Here is a 15,700-nt window from a genome sequence, read left to right on the forward strand (position 1 = left end):
TGCTCCAAGGGATTTATTTTGGGGGGTGGGGGAGGGGCGCCGGTCATAGCCTGGAACACAGAAGGGGAGGGGGAGGGGTCAGGGGGGATCCCCCCATTGTGGAGACCCCCCCCCAAATTTGGGGTCCCCCCCAGACTCACGTGACTGCCCGGAACGATCTCTTCTCCACGTACTTGACCCGGTACCTGCGCCTGAACCTGGGCAGGAAACCCCAAAATTGGGTCAAAAACGGGGGCACAGCCTTCCCCTCGGGGCTCCCCCCAAATTCTGGGAGTTCCCCCAAAAATTCTGGGAGTTTTCCCCTGGATTTGGGGGTTTTTCCCTAAATTCGGGAATTTTACCCAAAATTTTAGCTCCCCCCCAAGTCTTGGGACTGTCTCCCCCTAAATTTGGGGATTTTGTCCCTAAATTCCAGGATTTTGCTCCCAAATCTGGGGATCTCCCCTGAATTTGGGGATTCCCCCGTGGATTTGAGGATTCCCCCCTGGATTTGGGGATTTCCCCCCTGGATTTCCCCCCGGATTTCCCCCCTGGATTTGGGGATCTCCCTCTGAATTTCCCCGTTTTTCCCCCCAGTTCTGTTTTCCCCCAATTCTGTTTTCCCCCCCAGTTCTGTTTTTCCCCCCAGTTCTGTTTTCCCCCCAGTTCTGTTTTCCCCCCAGTTCTGTTTTCCCCCCCAGTTCTGTTTTTCCCCCCCAGTTCTGTTTTCCCCCCCAGTTCTGTTTTCCCCCCCAGTTCTGTTTTCCCCCCAGTTCTGTTTTCCCCCCCAATTCTGTTTTTCCCCCCCAGTTCTGTTTTCCCCCCCAGTTCTGTTTTTCCCCCCCAGTTCTGTTTTCCCCCCCAGTTCTGTTTTCCCCCCCAGTTCTGTTTTCCCCCCCAGTTCTGTTTTCCCCCCCAGTTCTGTTTTTCCCCCCCAGTTCTGTTTTCCCCCCCAGTTCAGTTTTTTCCCCCCAGTTCAGTTTTTCCCCCCAGTTCTGTTTTTCCCCCCAGTTCTGTTTTCCCCCCAATTCTGTTTTCCCCCCCAGTTCTGTTTTCCCCCCCCAGTTCTGTTTTTCCCCCAGTTCTGTTTTCCCCCCCAGTTCTGTTTTCCCCCCAGTTCTGTTTTTCCCCCCAGTTCTGTTTTCCCCATTCCCGGCTGTCACTCACTTGGCCCTGTCCCGGGGCTCGATCAGGTTCCTCCTCTGCAGGCTCTTGAAGCGATCCCTGAGCACGTTCCCCTCGGGCTGCAATGTTGGGGAACGAGCCCCGAATTCCATTTTCAGCGACCCCTCAGTTCCTTCAAACCCCCCCCCCCCTCCCCAAAATCATTTCTCGGGGGGGTTCCGGGCACCCTCAGCTCCCCCCGGGGCCTCGTCCACGCGACAAAACCCCGGGAACCCCAAAATCCTTCACATCCCCCGAGGCCGGGGATCCTCACAGCGCAAGGATGGGTCTCATCACGGGCTGCGCCCCCCGCAACTGCCCCCAGATTTGGGCATTTCCCCCCCAGGAGGGGGCGGCAGGACCCACCCGGAGGCTGCGCAGGGACTCGGGCAGTTCCTCGCTCAGCTGCACCTCAGGGTCGGGCTCCTCGTACCTGCGGGGGCCCAGAAAGGTCCCAAAATCCCACCCCAAAGCAGGGGCGGCGCCCCCACACCCCACACTGGGGGTGACTGCTCAGCCCCAGCCCCAAACGCCCCAAATCCCCTTTGCATTTCCCCCCTAAATCCCATTTGTATCCCTTAAATCCCATTTTTTCCCCGCCCTAAATCCCCTTTTATTTCTCCCCTAAATCCCATTTCTTTCCCTCCTAAATCTCATTTTCCCTCCCTAAATCCCCTTTTATTTCTTTTCTAAGTCCCATTTCTTTCCCTCCTAAATCCCTTTTACTTCCCCCCTTAAATCCCCTTTTATTTCCCCCCCAAATCTTCCTTCCCTTCCCAATTCCCGTTTTCCCTCCACAATCCCCTTTTGCCTTAAATCCCTTTTTGATCCCCTAAATCCAAATTCTTCCCTCCCCAAACCCTTTTTTCCCCTCCTGAAATCCACATTTTCTCTGCCTAAACCCCAGGTCTTCCCTTCCCATTCCCCATTCCCATTTTCCCATTTTCCCATTTCCCCATTTGTTCCCTCACCGTTTCCTCCCCAGCCGTTTCGGGGCCGTTTCCCCATTCCCATTTCCCATTTTCCCATTCCCATTTCCCATTTCCCCCATTTCCCATTCCCTCACCGTTTCCTCCCCAGCCGTTTCGGGGCCGTTTCCTGCAGTTCCCCATTCCCATTCCCCCATTCCCATTCCCCATTTCCTCACCGTTTCCTCCCCAGCCGTTTCGGGGCCGTTTCCTGCCGTTCCCCATTCCCATTCCCCCATTCCCATTCCCCCATTCCCATTCCCATTTCCCCATTTGTTCCCTCACCGTTTCCTCCCCAGCCGTTTCGGGGCCATTTCCCCATTCCCATTCCCATTTCCCCATTCCCATTCCCCCATTCCCATTTGTTCCCTCACCGTTTCCTCCCCAGCCGTCTCGGGGCCGTTTCCTGCCATTCCCCATTCCCATTCCCCCATTCCCATTCCCCCATTCCCATTTCCCATTTCCTCACCGTTTCCTCCCCAGCCGTTTCGGGGCCGTTTCCTGCCGTTCCCGCCGCTGTTCCCGCAGCCGCCGCCGCCGCCGCAGCTCCCGGTCCCTGAGGAGCAGAGCCCGGCGCAGGGAGCGCAGCTGGAACAGCCCCTGGGCCTGCACGAGAGCCCGGCGGGCCCGGGCCCTGGCAGCGGCCTGGGGGCACCAGAGACCCATCAGAGACCCCAGAGACCCGTCAGAGACCCCAGGGATCCATCCCTGACCCCCCGGATCCATCAGAGACCCCCCGGATCCATCAGAGACCCCAGAGATCCATCAGAGACCCCAGAGACCCGTCAGAGACCCCAGGGATCCATCAGAAACCCCCCGGACCCATCAGAGACCCCCCGGACCCATCAGAGACCCCCCGGATCCATCCCTAACCCCAGAGACCCATCAGAGACCCCAGTGATCCATCAGAGACCCCCCGGATCCATGAGAGACCCCAGAGACCCATCCCTGACCCCCCGGATCCATCAGAGACCCCAGGGATCCATCAGAGACCCCCCGGATCCATCCCTGACCCCCCGGATCCATCAGAGACCCCAGGGATCCATCAGAGACCCCCCGGATCCATCAGAGACCCCAGAGACCCATCAGAGACCCCAGGGATCCATCCCTGACCCCACGGATCCATCAGAGACCCCCCGGATCCATCCCTGACCCCAGAGACCCATCAGAGACCCCAGAGACCCGTCAGAGACCCCAGAGACCCATCAGAGACCCCACGGATCCATCAGAGACCCCCCGGATCCATCAGAGACCCCAGGGATCCATCAGAGACCCCACGGATCCATCAGAGACCCCAGGGATCCCTGATCCCAATCCTGCTCCAATCCCAAATCCCTCGGTCCCACCCCATTCCCATTCCCTGCTCCATGACCCCAACCCTGATCCCAAACCCATTCCCATTCCCAATCCCCATTTCCCATTCCCCATTTCCCAATCCCATTCCCCATTCCCATTCCCATTCCCAATCCCCATTTCCCATTCCCATTCCCCATTCCCATTCCCCACTCCCCAATCCCCATTCCCAATCCCATTCCCATTCCCATCCCTTCACCTTCTCCCTCTGTTCCTTTTCTTTCCGTCTCTGTTTCTCAGTTTTCCTGCCCGGCTGTTCCCGTTTCCGGGGCGAATTTTCCTTTTCCTTCTCCTTCTGCTCTTCCTCCTCCTCCTCCTCCTCTTCCTCCTCCAGGAGCCCCTGCAGCTGCTCCTGCAGCACGGCCTCCTGTGGGACCCCGAATCCAGAGCTCAGACCCCCAATTCCAGGACTCCAATCCGGAGTTTTGGGGCTCCAATCCCAAATTCTGGGGCTCAGACCCCAAATTCCAGAGCTCAGACCCCAATTTCGAGTCTTCCCTCCCCAATTTCGGGGCTCCCATCCCCAATTTCGGGGCCCACCTCCGAGGGCGGCTCCTCGGTGACCTTCAGCCTCCTCTCCACCTTCTCCTCCTCCCTCCTCCTCCTCGTCTCCACCTCCAGAGCCTTCAGCAGCAAATCCTGGGAAAAAGGAGAGGCAGGGTCACCCCAAAACCTTCCTGGGACCCCTCAAAAACTCCCCCAAACCCGCTGGGACACCCAAAAACCTCCCTGGAACCCCCCAAAACCTCCCTGGGACCACCCAAAACCCTCTGGGACCCCCAAAATCGCCGTGAACCCCCCCCAAAATCCCCTCAGAGCTCCCCAAAATCCCCTCGCCCCCCCCCCAAAACCCTCAGGACCCCCCCAAAATCCCATCAAGACCCCCCCAAAACCCTCAGGACCCCCCCAAAATCCCATCAAGACCCCCCCAAATCCCCCAAACCTGGTGGGCCTGGAAGGGGGGGTTGTAGGAGCCCCCCTCGCCGATGACCTCCACGGGGGGGAGGGGCGATGGCTTCACCTGGAGCCGGGGGGGGCGCTGGGAAAAGGGGAGACCCCAAAATGAGACCCCCCCCAAAACCTCGGGGAAGCCTCAAAGGGGATTTGGGGGATCCCAGGAAGGGTTTGGGGGGGTTGGAAAAGGGTCGAGAGGGGTTTGGGGGGATAGAGAAGATTTTGGGGGGAGATTAGAGAAGATTCTGGGGGGTCCCCAAAGGATTTTGGGGCGTTTTGGGGGAGTTTTGGGTGGTAGCAGAAATCTGGGGAGACTCCAAGGAATTTGGGGGAATCCTGGGTGGGTTCTGGGGGGTTCCCAAAGGGATTTTTGGGGTGTTTTGGGGGGCTTTTCCCACCTGCACCCGCAGTTTCTTGGTCTGCTGGAGGTACCAGGGGTCCTGCCCGGCCAGGGGGGCATCCAGGGGGTCTGGGGGGGGCACAGAGATCTCAGGGAGGGGGTCCCCAAAATCCCCCCCCACCCCTAAAAGCTGCCTTTAACCCTCCCGGACCTCCCCCGCCCCAAAACTCGCCCCCCAGACTCACTGTGCTCCCCCCAGATGTCGTAGAAGCCCCTCTGGGGGTCGGAGCGCCCCAGCTCGGGGGGTTTTTGGGGGGTGGGGGCCCCCCCTCGGCTGAGCCGGGCCCGGAGCCGCCTCTCCCCCCGTGGGAAAATCCCTTTTTCCGCTTTTTTCTCCCAAAATTCGCGGCGCCGCTTCTCCTTCCGCCCGTTCGGGGTCTGGTGGGCGCAGATACTGGAAAAAAAAAAAAAAAAAGGGAGGAGGGGGAGACACCCCAAAAATGAGACCCCAAAATATGGGGAAGGTCCCTGAGGGGGAATTTGGGTTCCAGGGAGATTGGGGAAAGAGGAAAAATGTGGGGACCCACGCAAAACTCCGTTTTTAGGGTGAAAAGAGCCCCCAAAGCACCCCCCAGACTCACTTTTTTGGAGGGGGCACTTTGGAGAGCGGCTGCAGCACCAGGTCCACGTGAAGGGGTTTCTGTGGGGGCTTCTTGGGGCGCCGGCCTGGGAAGGGTCAGGGGAGGGGGTCAGGGCACCCCAAAATCCTCATGGGGTCAAATTTGGGGGAAAAAAAAAACCCAAACGTCTCACCTTTAGGGGCGTTTCCAGTATCCAGGAAGAAAAGGCCCTCGTTCGGCTGCTCCGAGATCAGACCCCTAAAAAAGATTTCCCTCAAAAATTCGCGTTCCCCCCTCAAAAACCCCGGAGTCACCAAACCTCGCCTCAAAGACCCCCAGGGATCTCTGGGATCTCCCAAAATCTCTGTGAGCTCCTCCAAGCCCCCTCACGACCCCCCCAAGCCCGTGACGCCCCCTCCTCACCCGGCCGCTCTCTCCTGCAGCCCCACATCCTCCAGGAAATCGCCGATTTCGCGGCCCAGCTGCGCCTCGGGGCCGCTCCAGCGTTTCCAGCCCTTCTTGCGGTTGCGGGGCCCGCGCGAGCGGCGCCGGGAGGCGGCGCCGGGGCCCGGCCGGGCCGCGGGGTTGAAGGCGAGGAACGACTCGGCCGCCGCCATTTCGTGAGGGAGCCGCGTGAGGGCGGGAAGGAAGCGGAAATTTTCTGAGGCGGCTTCCGGAAAAGCGGCGGGAAGAGGCGGGGCCGCCATCTTGGGGGGGTGACAACGCGGCACCGCCATTTTAGGAAGGTCGGAGTGTCGGGATGTGCCTGTAAAGGGACTTTAAAACGCGTTAAGAACACGTCCAGATGTGCCCAAACCTCCTAAACGCGCCACAAGTCTTCTCAGATGTGCCCCAGCCCCCGCTCCGGACGTCCCCCAAGGCCGAGGCCTCGCCGCCATCTTCTGAAGGACTCTGAACAACACAGTCTTTGAGAGGAGAGGGAGAACCAGAAATGCTCTTTCGCCATCATGGTAAGGACCGGAATCTACGTAGTGACCTCTGTGGGAGAGGCGGGAAATGGATTCGCCGCCATCTTTGGGAGGACCAGAAGAGCTGAGTCGCCATTTTGAGAAGGGCTTGGCACGGGCGTGGCGCCATCTTGGTGAGGTCGGGGTCCATCAGCAGCTGAGAAAAAGCCCCAAATCCCCCCAAAAACGAACCCCAAAATCCCCCCAAAAAGAGCCCCAAAATCCCCCCAAAATGCGCCCTTTGCCCTCCCCCCACACCCCAAAATTCAGCACAGCTCCTTCAGCTTCGCTCTGCCTTTATTGGGGCATCCTTGACTTTCAGGGATTTTTTTGGCTCCCTTACTTTGGGGAGATTTTGGGGAGTTTTGGGGAGTTTTGGGTCACTCAGCCAAAGCCCTTGTGCCTCCTCGTGGAGGGCGTCTGTAAATCCCTGATTTTGGGGTTTTCCTGGGTGGATTTTGGAGCTCTTTGGGCTACTTTTATGGGGTTTCTTGGGGGGTCACTCAGCAGACCCCTTGTGCCTCCTCTTGGAGGGCGGCACCAGGCGCGGGGGGTGTCTGTAAATCCCTGATTTTGGGGTTTTTTTGGGCGGTTTCTGGGCGGATTTTGGAGCTCTTTGGGCTATTTTGATGGGGGTTTTTGGGTTTTTTTGGGGGGTCACTCAGCTGACCCCTTGTGCCTCCTCTTGGAGGGCGGCACCAGGCGCGGGGGCAGGTCCGTGGGCAGCCCCCTCCCCTCCAGCTTGGCCCCGATCAGGTGCCCGGCCAGCGCGAACTCCTCGTGGTCCAACATCCCGTCCCTGTCCACGTCGCTGAGCTGCCAAATCCTGCCCAGCACCGAGCTGGGCAAGTTGCTGGCCACCATCCAGCCCTTGGCCCTCTTCCCGCTCAGCTTGCCCCCGTTGGGCGCCAGCCCGTAGAAGATCTCGTCGTATTTGGCCTTGTCCTTCATCACCACCCACTCGTCGTCGTCGCCCTCCTCCTCCTCCTCGTCCTCGTCGCCATCTCCGGCCCCGAACGGGCCCAGGGCTCCGTCGAAGGCTCCCCCGCGCACGCCCGGGCCCGGGGGCTCCTCGTGGGCCAGCAGCGGGCTCAGGGCTGGGATGTCCCGGCTCAGCAGCTCCTCCAGCCCGGCCAGCAGCCGCCGCTTGGGGCCCGGCAACCGAGACAGGTCCTGGGCCAGCAGCTGCTCCTGGACGGGGTGGGAGAGGGAAAATGGGGTTGGCTGGCGGGGATGGAGGGGTTAAAAAATTCTGGGTGGAGCGCGGGGGAAATGGGGAGCTGGAAAACGGATTGGGGCCTAAAAAACCCCATTGGATTCCCCCCAAAAACCAGCATTGGGGCCTAAAAAAAACATCATTGGATTCCTCCAAAAAACAGCATTGGGTCCTAAAAAACCCCATTGGATTACCCCCAAAAAACATCATTGGGTCCTAAAAAAACCCCATTGGATTACCCCCAAAAAACATCATTGGGTCCTAAAAAAACCCATTGGATTACCCCAAAAAATATCATTGGGTCCTAAAAAAACCCCATTGGATTCCCCCCAAAAAACATCATTGGGTCCTGAAAAAAAACCCCTTTGGATTCCTCCAAAAAACATCATTGGGGCCTAAAAAACCCCCATTGGATTCCCCCCCAAAAAACATCATTGGGTCCCTGAAAGAAACCCATTGGGTTCCCCAAGAAACCTTATTGAAACCCAAAAAAGCCCCATTGGATCCCTGAAAAAAACACATTGGATCCCTGGAAAAAACCCACATTGGATCCCAAAAAAAAAACCCCACAGAATCCCCCCCCAAAAAAAATTTAATCCAAAAAAAAAAAACCCCATTGAATCCTCCCAAAAAAAAACCCCATTGGATCCCTGAAGAAAACCCCATGGAATCCCCCAAAAAACCTCATTGGATCCGTGAAAAAAACCACATTAGATCCCCAAAAACCCCTATTGAATCCTCCAAAAACCACATTATATCCCCAAAAACCCCTATTGAATCCTCCAAAAACCACATTATATCCCCAAAAACCCCTATTGAATCCTCCAAAAACCACATTATATCCCCAAAAACCCCTATTGAATCCTCCAAAAAACCCACTGAATCCCCAAAAAACCCCATTGAATCCCCCAAAAACCATTAGATCCCCAAAAACCTCTATTGAATCCCCAAAAAAAAACACATTAGATCCCCAAAAAAACCCATTGAACCCCCCAAAAACCCCATTGAATCCCCAAAAAAACCCGCAGGGGGTGGCGGTGGCGGCGTCACCTGGAGCCGGGCGGGGTCGGGCAGGTCCCCGGGCGGGATCTGGTGCTCGCTCTGGATGCGCCCCAGCAGCGCCGGCAGCCGCTGGATCAGGCGTTTGCGGCGCCCGCGGCGCCCCAGCAGCGCCGGCAGCTCCTGCTGCAGCCGCGACAGGATCAGGGCGTGCACCTGGGGGGGGAAAACGGGGGGTGGGACCCACTGGGATCCACTGGGAACACCCCCGGACCCACTGGGATCCACTGGGATCCACTGGGAACACCCCCGGATCCACTGGGAACCCCCCCGGATCCATGGGAACACCCCCCGATCCACTGGGAACCCCCCCGGATCCACTGGGAACACCCCCCGGATCCACTGGGACCCACTGGGAACACCCCCGGATCCACTGGGATCCACTGGGAACACCCCCGGATCCACTGGGAACCCCCCCGGATCCATGGGAACACCCCCGGATCCACTGGGAACCCCCCCGGATCCATGGGAACACCCCCGGATCCATGGGAACCCCCCCGGATCCATGGGAACCCCCCCCGGATCCACTGGGAACACCCCCGGATCCATGGGAACACCCCCCGGATCCATGGGAACCCCCAGGGCATCCCAAAAGAAAGAAACCCCCCCCCGGGACCCAAAAAGTCACGGGCGGCTCCAGGGGATCCCCCCAAAGCTCCAGGAAGCTCCAGGACAATCCCAAACTCCCCCCGGATCCCTCGGGGGGTCCCCCTAATCCCCAGGACGATCCCAAACCTCTCCGGATTCCCCTGGATCCCCATCACCCCAGGAAGCTCCACGATGATCCGAGACCCCTCCAAAGCTCCCCAAAAATCCCCAAACGCCCCCAAAACTCCCAGATCCCCCAGGGATCCCTCGAACACTCTGGATGACCCCAGAGCCCCCAAAACACCTCCCAGACACCCCCGGATCCCTTAGGGGTCCCTCAAACCCCCGGAATGACCCCAAACCCCTCTGGATTCCCCTGGGTCCCCATCACCCCAGGGTGATCCGAGACCCCCCAAAGCCCCCCCAAAATATCACCAAACACCCCCAAACCCCAGAATGACCCCAAACCCCCTCCGGATTCCCCTGGGTCCCCATCACCCCAGGGTGATCCGAGACCCCCCCAAACCCCTCCAAAACCCCCCCAAACCCCCCCGAAAACCCCCCCGAGCTCACCCTGACCAGGCGGGCTCTCTTGACCAGGTCGTTGAGCTTGCGGCGGGCGCTGTTGCGGGGCAGCGCCTGGATCTCCCGGAACAGATCCTGCTCCTCCAGCTCGAAGAGGCGCCGGTGCTCGGCGCTGCGCAGCGGCCGCGCCCAGAACGAGCCGATGTAGACGCGCAGCACCTCGGGCGTGTCCACCACCTTGCCCAGCACCCAGAGCAGCGCCCCGTAGACCCTGAGCAGCTGCTGCGCGCCCACCGCGTCCGCCTTGTTGAGCACCACGCGCACTTTGTCCTCGTGGCCGCGCAGCGCCGCCAGCGCCGCCGAGAACTCGTCCGAGATCTCCAGTTTGTGAGCGTCGAAGAGCAGATCACCAGGTCCACGCGCTCGGCGAACCAGCGCAGCACGGCCGGGAAGTCATAGCCTGGGAAAAATGGGGAAAAATAACGGGATTGGATCCATAATTCCAATGGGAAACACAAAATCCGACCCTAATCTGAAATAATCCAACCCAGGAACCAGAGCAGCACGGCTGGGATGTCATAGCCTGGAAAAATAATGGGAATGGATCCTGAAATTCCAATGGGAAACACAAAATCCGACCCTAATTCTGAAATTATTCAACCCAGGAACCAGCGCAGCACGGCCGGGAAGTCATAGCCTGGGAAAATGGGGAAAATAACGGGATTGGATCCATAATTCCAATGGGAAACACAAAATCCGACCCTAATTCTGAAATTATTCAACCCAGGAACCAGCGCAGCACGGCCGGGAAGTCATAGCCTGGGGGGGAAAATAAGATTGGATCCTGAAATTCCAATGGGAAACACAAAATCCGACCCTAATCCAAAAATAATCCAACCCAAGAACCAGCGCAGCACGGCTGGGAAGTCATAGCTTGGGGGAATAATGGGAATGGATCCTGAAATTCCCTAAATCAATCCTAAATCCGACCCTAATCCAACCCAAGAACAGCGCAGCACGGCCGGGAAGTCATAGCCTGGGAAATGAATGGGATTGGACCCCAAAATTCCGATGGAAACCCCAAATCCCTCCCCAAATCCAGCCCCGATCCCAAATCGATCCCAAACCGAGCCCGAATCGATCCCAACCGATCCCGATTTCATCCCCACCCCAAACCTTCCCCCCCCCATTTTCCCACCCCCCATTCCCAAATTCCCATTTTCCCACCCCCCCCTTTCCTCCCCCCTTTTTTTTCCCACCCCTCCCCCCCATTCCCGGCCCCTCCCCCACCCCTCCCTTGGCAGCCGCCGCCGATTTTGGGGTGGGGGAGGAAGCGGGGGAGGGGCCGGGGGGGTCCCCGGGGGGTTCGGCCCCGCCTGGAAATTTGGCGAAATTCCCGGGAATTCGGGGCCGGCCCCGCCCCCACCGCGCCCCCCCCCGCCCTTTGGCACCCAAACCCTTGGCAGAATTCCCAAAATTCCCCAAAACACCTCGGGAGCACCCCCAGATCCCCCAAAACCACCCCCAGATCCCCCCCCAAAACTTCCCAGATCCCCCCCAAAACATCCCCAAATTCCTCTCCCCAATTTTGGGATCCTCCTTTTCCCACGTTTCTTATTTTTAATTTTTTTTTTATTTTTCCCGGATTTTTTCGGCCCCTCCCCAAATCCCAGGACCCCTCCCCAATTCGGCGACCCCTCCCCAATTTCGGGCCCCCCTCGAGCCCCCAAATTCTGGGATTCCTCCTCCCCCCCACCCCCAGAGGGACATTGGCATTTTGGATCCCTCCCTTTCCTCCCGCGCGGTTTTTTGGATTTTTCCCGTTTTTTTTCGGCCCCTCCCCAATTCCAGGACCCCTCCCCAATTTCGGGACCCCCCCTTACCCCTGCAGACCGTCTGCTTGGCCCCCGCCAGGATCCCGGGGGTGTCGATCAGGGTGATGCTCTCCAGGACCTGATTGTTCAGCGTGGCACAAAAGAACCTGGGGGGGCCGGGGGGTCAAAAAAAAACCCAAAAAAACCCCAAAAAATCCCCAAAAAACCCCAAATAACCCCCCCAGAGCCCCCCCGGCCCCGCCCGAGCCGCCGGGACTGGCAGCGGGCGGGCGGAATTCCAAAGGCATGGCTCATCCCGGGGGGGCACCAGAAAAGGGGGAAAAAAGGAAAAAAAAAGAGGAAAAAAAAAGAGAAAAAAGTGGGGGAAAAGTGTGGGGGGAGGGGGGAAGGGGCGGGACCCCCCGGTTTTTGGGGGGTGGGGGTGGGGAGAGCCCGAATCGGAGGAAAAACGGGAAAAACAATGGGGGGAAATGGGGATAATTATGGAATTAAAAGAGGAAATTCGGGATGGAGGGAGGAGAAACCCCGGATTTGGGGAGGGGGGGGGCGAGGGGGGGAGGGGAGGGGGTGTGACCCCCCACAGTTTGGGGGGATTTGGGTGGAAAATGGGAAAAATGGGGGGAAATGAGGAAAATGAGGTGGGAAAAATGGGAGAAATGAGGAAAACGAGGTGGAAAAAATGGGAGAATTGGGGGAAACTGCAGAAAATTGGGGAAAACAGGAGGGAGGGGCTGAATGTGGGACTGAACCATCCAGTCCGGGGCTGGAATTGCTGATCCCGGGGGCAGATCCCAAATCCCAGATCCCAAATCCCAGAACAGAACCCAGAACCCCAGCCCAGGTCCCAGGACTGATCCTAGGATGGATCCCAGCCCAAATCCCAGCCCAAATCCCAGATCCCATCTCAGACTCCAGGACTGATCCCAGCCCAGATCCCCAAATCCCAGCTCAGATCCAAGAGCAGATCCCAGCACAGACCCCGGATCCAAATCCCAGATCCCAAACCTCAGCTCAGATCCCATCCCACATCCAGACCCCAATCCCAAATCCCAGATCTCAGATCTCAAATCCCAGCTCAGATCCCAGAACCCAGAACTCAAATCCCATCTCAGATCCCAGATCTCAATCCCATCTCACCTCCCTGATCCGAAATCCCAAATCCCAGATCCAAACCCATAGCCCAGATCTCAAATCCCAGATCCCAAATCCCATTCCAGATCTCAAGTCCCAGCTCAGATGCAAGAGCAGATCCCCTCTCAGATCCCAGACCCCAGGTCCCAAACCCCATCTCAGACCCCCATATCCCATATCCCAACCCCAGATGTCAGATCCCAACCCCCCCCCAGCCCCTCACCTGTTGAGGAAGCCGCTCCCGAAGGGCCCCAGGTGCCGGAAGGGTTTTTTGGGATCCACCACGAGGGCGTTGCCGGGGATGATCCCCTCGGCCGGGCCGTGCATGACGGCCACGAAGAATCCGTGGTGGGCTCGGGGCCCACGCGGGCGCCGGGGATCTCCTGCTCCAGCAGGTACTGGATGAGAAGAGGTTTTGCCGCTCGAGTACTGGCCCATGACCAGCACCATGGGCTTGGCCTCGAAGTCGGCGTCCTGCAGCGCGGGCGAGTGGAAGGAGCCGAAGGCGTAGAATTGCTCTGCCGGCAGCACCTTGGCCTTGTAGAGAGCCCGCAGAGCCTCGGCCACCGGCGGCTCCCGAGCGGCCACCGGGCGCTGCCGCCGCAGCCAGCTGAACATCGGGGCGATTCGGGGAGTCTGGGGGGGATTGCAGGGGATTCGGGGGGGATTTGGGGGAGTTTGGGGGGATTGGAGGGGATTCGGGGGGGATTGGGGGAGTTTGGGAGGATTGGAGGGGATTTAGGGGGGATTTGGGGAGTCTGGGGGGGATTTGGGGGAGTTTGGGGAGGATTGGAGGGGATTCAGGGGGGATTCGGGGGGAGTCTGGGGAGATTTGGGGGAGTTTGGGAGAGTTTGGGGGGTTTGGAGGGGGATTTGGGGGAGTTTGGGAGAGTTCGGGGGGAATTGGGGAGGATTTGGGGAAGTTTGGGGAGTTGGGGGGAAGTTTGGAGGGGTTTAGGGGGGATTTGAGGGGGATTCAGGGGGAATTCAGGAGATTCTGGGGGTGTTCGGGGGCTTTGGGGGAGCTGGGAGAGGGGTTGAGGGAGTTTGGGGGGGTTCGAGGGAAGTTGGGGGGGGTTGAGGGGAATTCACGGGGTTTTGGGGAATTTGCGGGGGTTCAGGAGATTCTGGAGGGTTCGAGGAGGTTCGGGGGAATTTGGGGAGGTTTAGGGAGGATTTGGGGAGATTCTGGGGGGTCACGGGGGGGATTTGGGGGATCCCGAGGTGGGAAGGGAAGGGCGGGGGACAAAGGGAATCCCCTCAAATCCCGGGATAACCCCGGGGATCCTCTGGAATTCGCGGATCTGCGGGGAGAGCGGAGATCCCGAGGGAAAAAAAGGGGAAAAAAGCTCTGGAATGGCAGAGATCCGCAGAAAAAGGGGGAAAAGGGGGGGAAATGCGGGAAAAAATGAGGAAAAGGAGGGGAAAAGAATGAGGAAAGTGGAGGAAAAAAAGAGGAAAAGGGGAGGAAAAAAAGAGGAAAAGGGAGGGGCTCAGGTGGAGGGGGCAAGCCATGGGGGAGGGAGCAGGGAATTCCCACCTGGATCCGCTGGAAAAATGAGAATTTGGGAAGATTTGGGTGGGAAAACCCAGCGGGAAAAGAGAATTTGAGGAATTGATCCCCCCAAAAAATCCCGGCGGGAAATGAGGGTTCGGGGAGGGGGGGGGGGGGGGAGATTCCCGAAAAAAAAATGGGAATAAAACGGAGATTTGGGGATCCCTGCTGGAGAAACGAGGGGAAAAAAGAGAATTTCAGGGGTTTTCCTTCTATTAGCGAGGAGGGAAAAGAAGGTTTTAGGGAGCTTTTGCCTTAAAAGGAGGGAAAAAATGGAGCTGGAGGAATTTTTTCCATAAAAACCGAGCCAAAAGTGAAGTTTCAGGGATGTGGTGCCGTGTGAACTGAGGGAAAAGGAGGAGCTGGGATTTTTTTTTCCCCTGTCAAAACAAGCAGAAAAGTGAAATTTTAGGGATTTTTTCCCATCAAGTCAAGGGGAAAAAAAGAAGATTTGTTTGTTTTTTTTTTTCCCCAGAAAAACAAGGAGCTAAACCAACTCCAGGGGTTTTTATCCCCCCTAAAATCCAGCTGGGAAATGAAGTTTTAGGGATTTTGTTTTTTACTAAAAAAAAATCGAGTCCCAAACGCGACGTTTTTGGGATTCCCTGCCGGAAAAGGAGCAGGAAAACGGAATTTCGGGGATTTTTCACCCCCCAAAAACCCCCCCGGGGGATCCCAAACTTCTCCCACCCAAACGAGCGGAAACTCCGGGATTTCCTCGCCCCCAAATCCCAAAAATTCCCTTTTCCCCTCCCCGCCCCGCCCTGGGGGATTTTCGCTGTTCCGGGTGGGGAAAATTCTCATTTTTCCGCTCCAAAATTCGAATTTTTCCGCCCCGGAATTCCCGTTTTTCCTCCCCGAAATTCCCTTTTTTTCCCCCCGCGGTTTTCCCGACCTTTTCCCGCTCCCTTTTCCCGGGAATTTCGCTCCCGATCCCGCGGCCGCGGGCGCAGCTCTGAGCTCCAAAAAAACGCGGAGGGGGAAAAAACGGGACCGGAATTTCCATAAATTTCCATAAATTTCCATAAATCTCCATAAACGGGGGCGGGGGGGCCGAGCCGCGCCATAAAAGAGCAGCGGGAATTAATAAATTAATAAATTAATTAACGGGGGCGTGATTGAGTTAATAAATAATTAATGATGGGGGGGCCATGAGTGGGGGGGGAGCGAGGGACGAGCCCGGAGGATCCCGGGAATTATTTAATAAAAAATCCCGGGAATTGTTTAAAAAAAAAAAAAATCCAAAAAAATCCCGGGAATTAAAAAAAAAAAAATCCCCCAAAATCCCGGGAATTCCAGAGGGTCCCAAAAAATTCCCGAAAATCCCAAAAAATCCCAGAAATTCCAGAGGATCCCGGGGGGCCCAGGGACCCCCCCCCCCCCGCCCCTCCCCCCCCCCCCAAATCCCAGCCCCTCCCCCCCCCCCCCATTCCCGTTTTATTTTA

The 15,700-nt window shown here is 57.8% G+C and overlaps 2 protein-coding genes and 1 long non-coding RNA gene across 4 annotated transcripts; 1 reads left to right on the top strand and 2 right to left on the bottom strand.

Moving 5' to 3' along the window:
- Window positions 1–6,496, bottom strand: NOP53 (NOP53 ribosome biogenesis factor). Of its 2 annotated transcripts, XM_088155136.1 has the most exons (13): window positions 5,802–6,496; window positions 5,572–5,636; window positions 5,400–5,484; window positions 5,004–5,212; window positions 4,817–4,887; window positions 4,408–4,503; window positions 4,005–4,103; window positions 3,664–3,831; window positions 2,581–2,756; window positions 1,510–1,576; window positions 1,147–1,223; window positions 141–197; window positions 1–50 (listed from the first exon to the last, which is right to left on the bottom strand). In XM_088155136.1, exons 1-13 carry the CDS (start codon window positions 6,113–6,115, stop codon window positions 44–46), a joined length of 1,491 nt encoding a protein of 496 aa, XP_088011262.1. In that variant the 5' UTR covers window positions 6,116–6,496; the 3' UTR covers window positions 1–43. The 2 variants fall into 2 exon arrangements, with proteins under 2 accessions (XP_088011262.1, XP_088011263.1); XM_088155137.1 differs by lacking the exon at window positions 4,408–4,503.
- On the top strand, window positions 6,208–7,394 carry LOC148220566 (uncharacterized). The gene is made up of 2 exons (XR_015798740.1): window positions 6,208–6,349; window positions 7,238–7,394. It is a non-coding gene; the product is annotated as an uncharacterized LOC148220566 (long non-coding RNA).
- Window positions 6,626–13,341, bottom strand: LOC106863915 (EH domain-containing protein 2). The gene is given in 8 exon segments (XM_088155135.1): window positions 6,626–7,537; window positions 8,613–8,777; window positions 9,783–10,141; window positions 10,144–10,194; window positions 11,618–11,715; window positions 12,924–13,041; window positions 13,044–13,107; window positions 13,109–13,341. Coding segments are annotated over 8 exon segments (1,599 nt in total). The 5' UTR covers window positions 13,319–13,341; the 3' UTR covers window positions 6,626–7,003.
- Between the last annotated feature and the right edge of the window lie 2,359 nt (window positions 13,342–15,700).

The sequence above is a fragment of the Sturnus vulgaris genome, chromosome 35, assembly GCF_052056855.1.
Source record: "Sturnus vulgaris isolate bStuVul1 chromosome 35, bStuVul1.hap1, whole genome shotgun sequence".
NCBI classification, from domain to species: Eukaryota; Metazoa; Chordata; class Aves; order Passeriformes; family Sturnidae; genus Sturnus; species Sturnus vulgaris.

Bases quoted from the DNA above. Each gene is read 5' to 3' on its own strand.
- NOP53 (XM_088155136.1), bottom strand. From the start codon at position 6,115: ATGGCGGTGCCGCGTTGTCACCCCCCCAAGATGGCGGCCCCGCCTCTT. The intron at 4,104-4,407 runs GTTTGGGGGATT...CCTTTTTCCCAG, and splicing joins CCCCCTTCCAGGCCCACCAG to GATTTGCTGCTGAAGGCTCT. The intron at 2,757-3,663 runs GTGAAGGGATGG...TGGTGCCCCCAG, and splicing joins AAAAGGAACAGAGGGAGAAG to GCCGCTGCCAGGGCCCGGGC.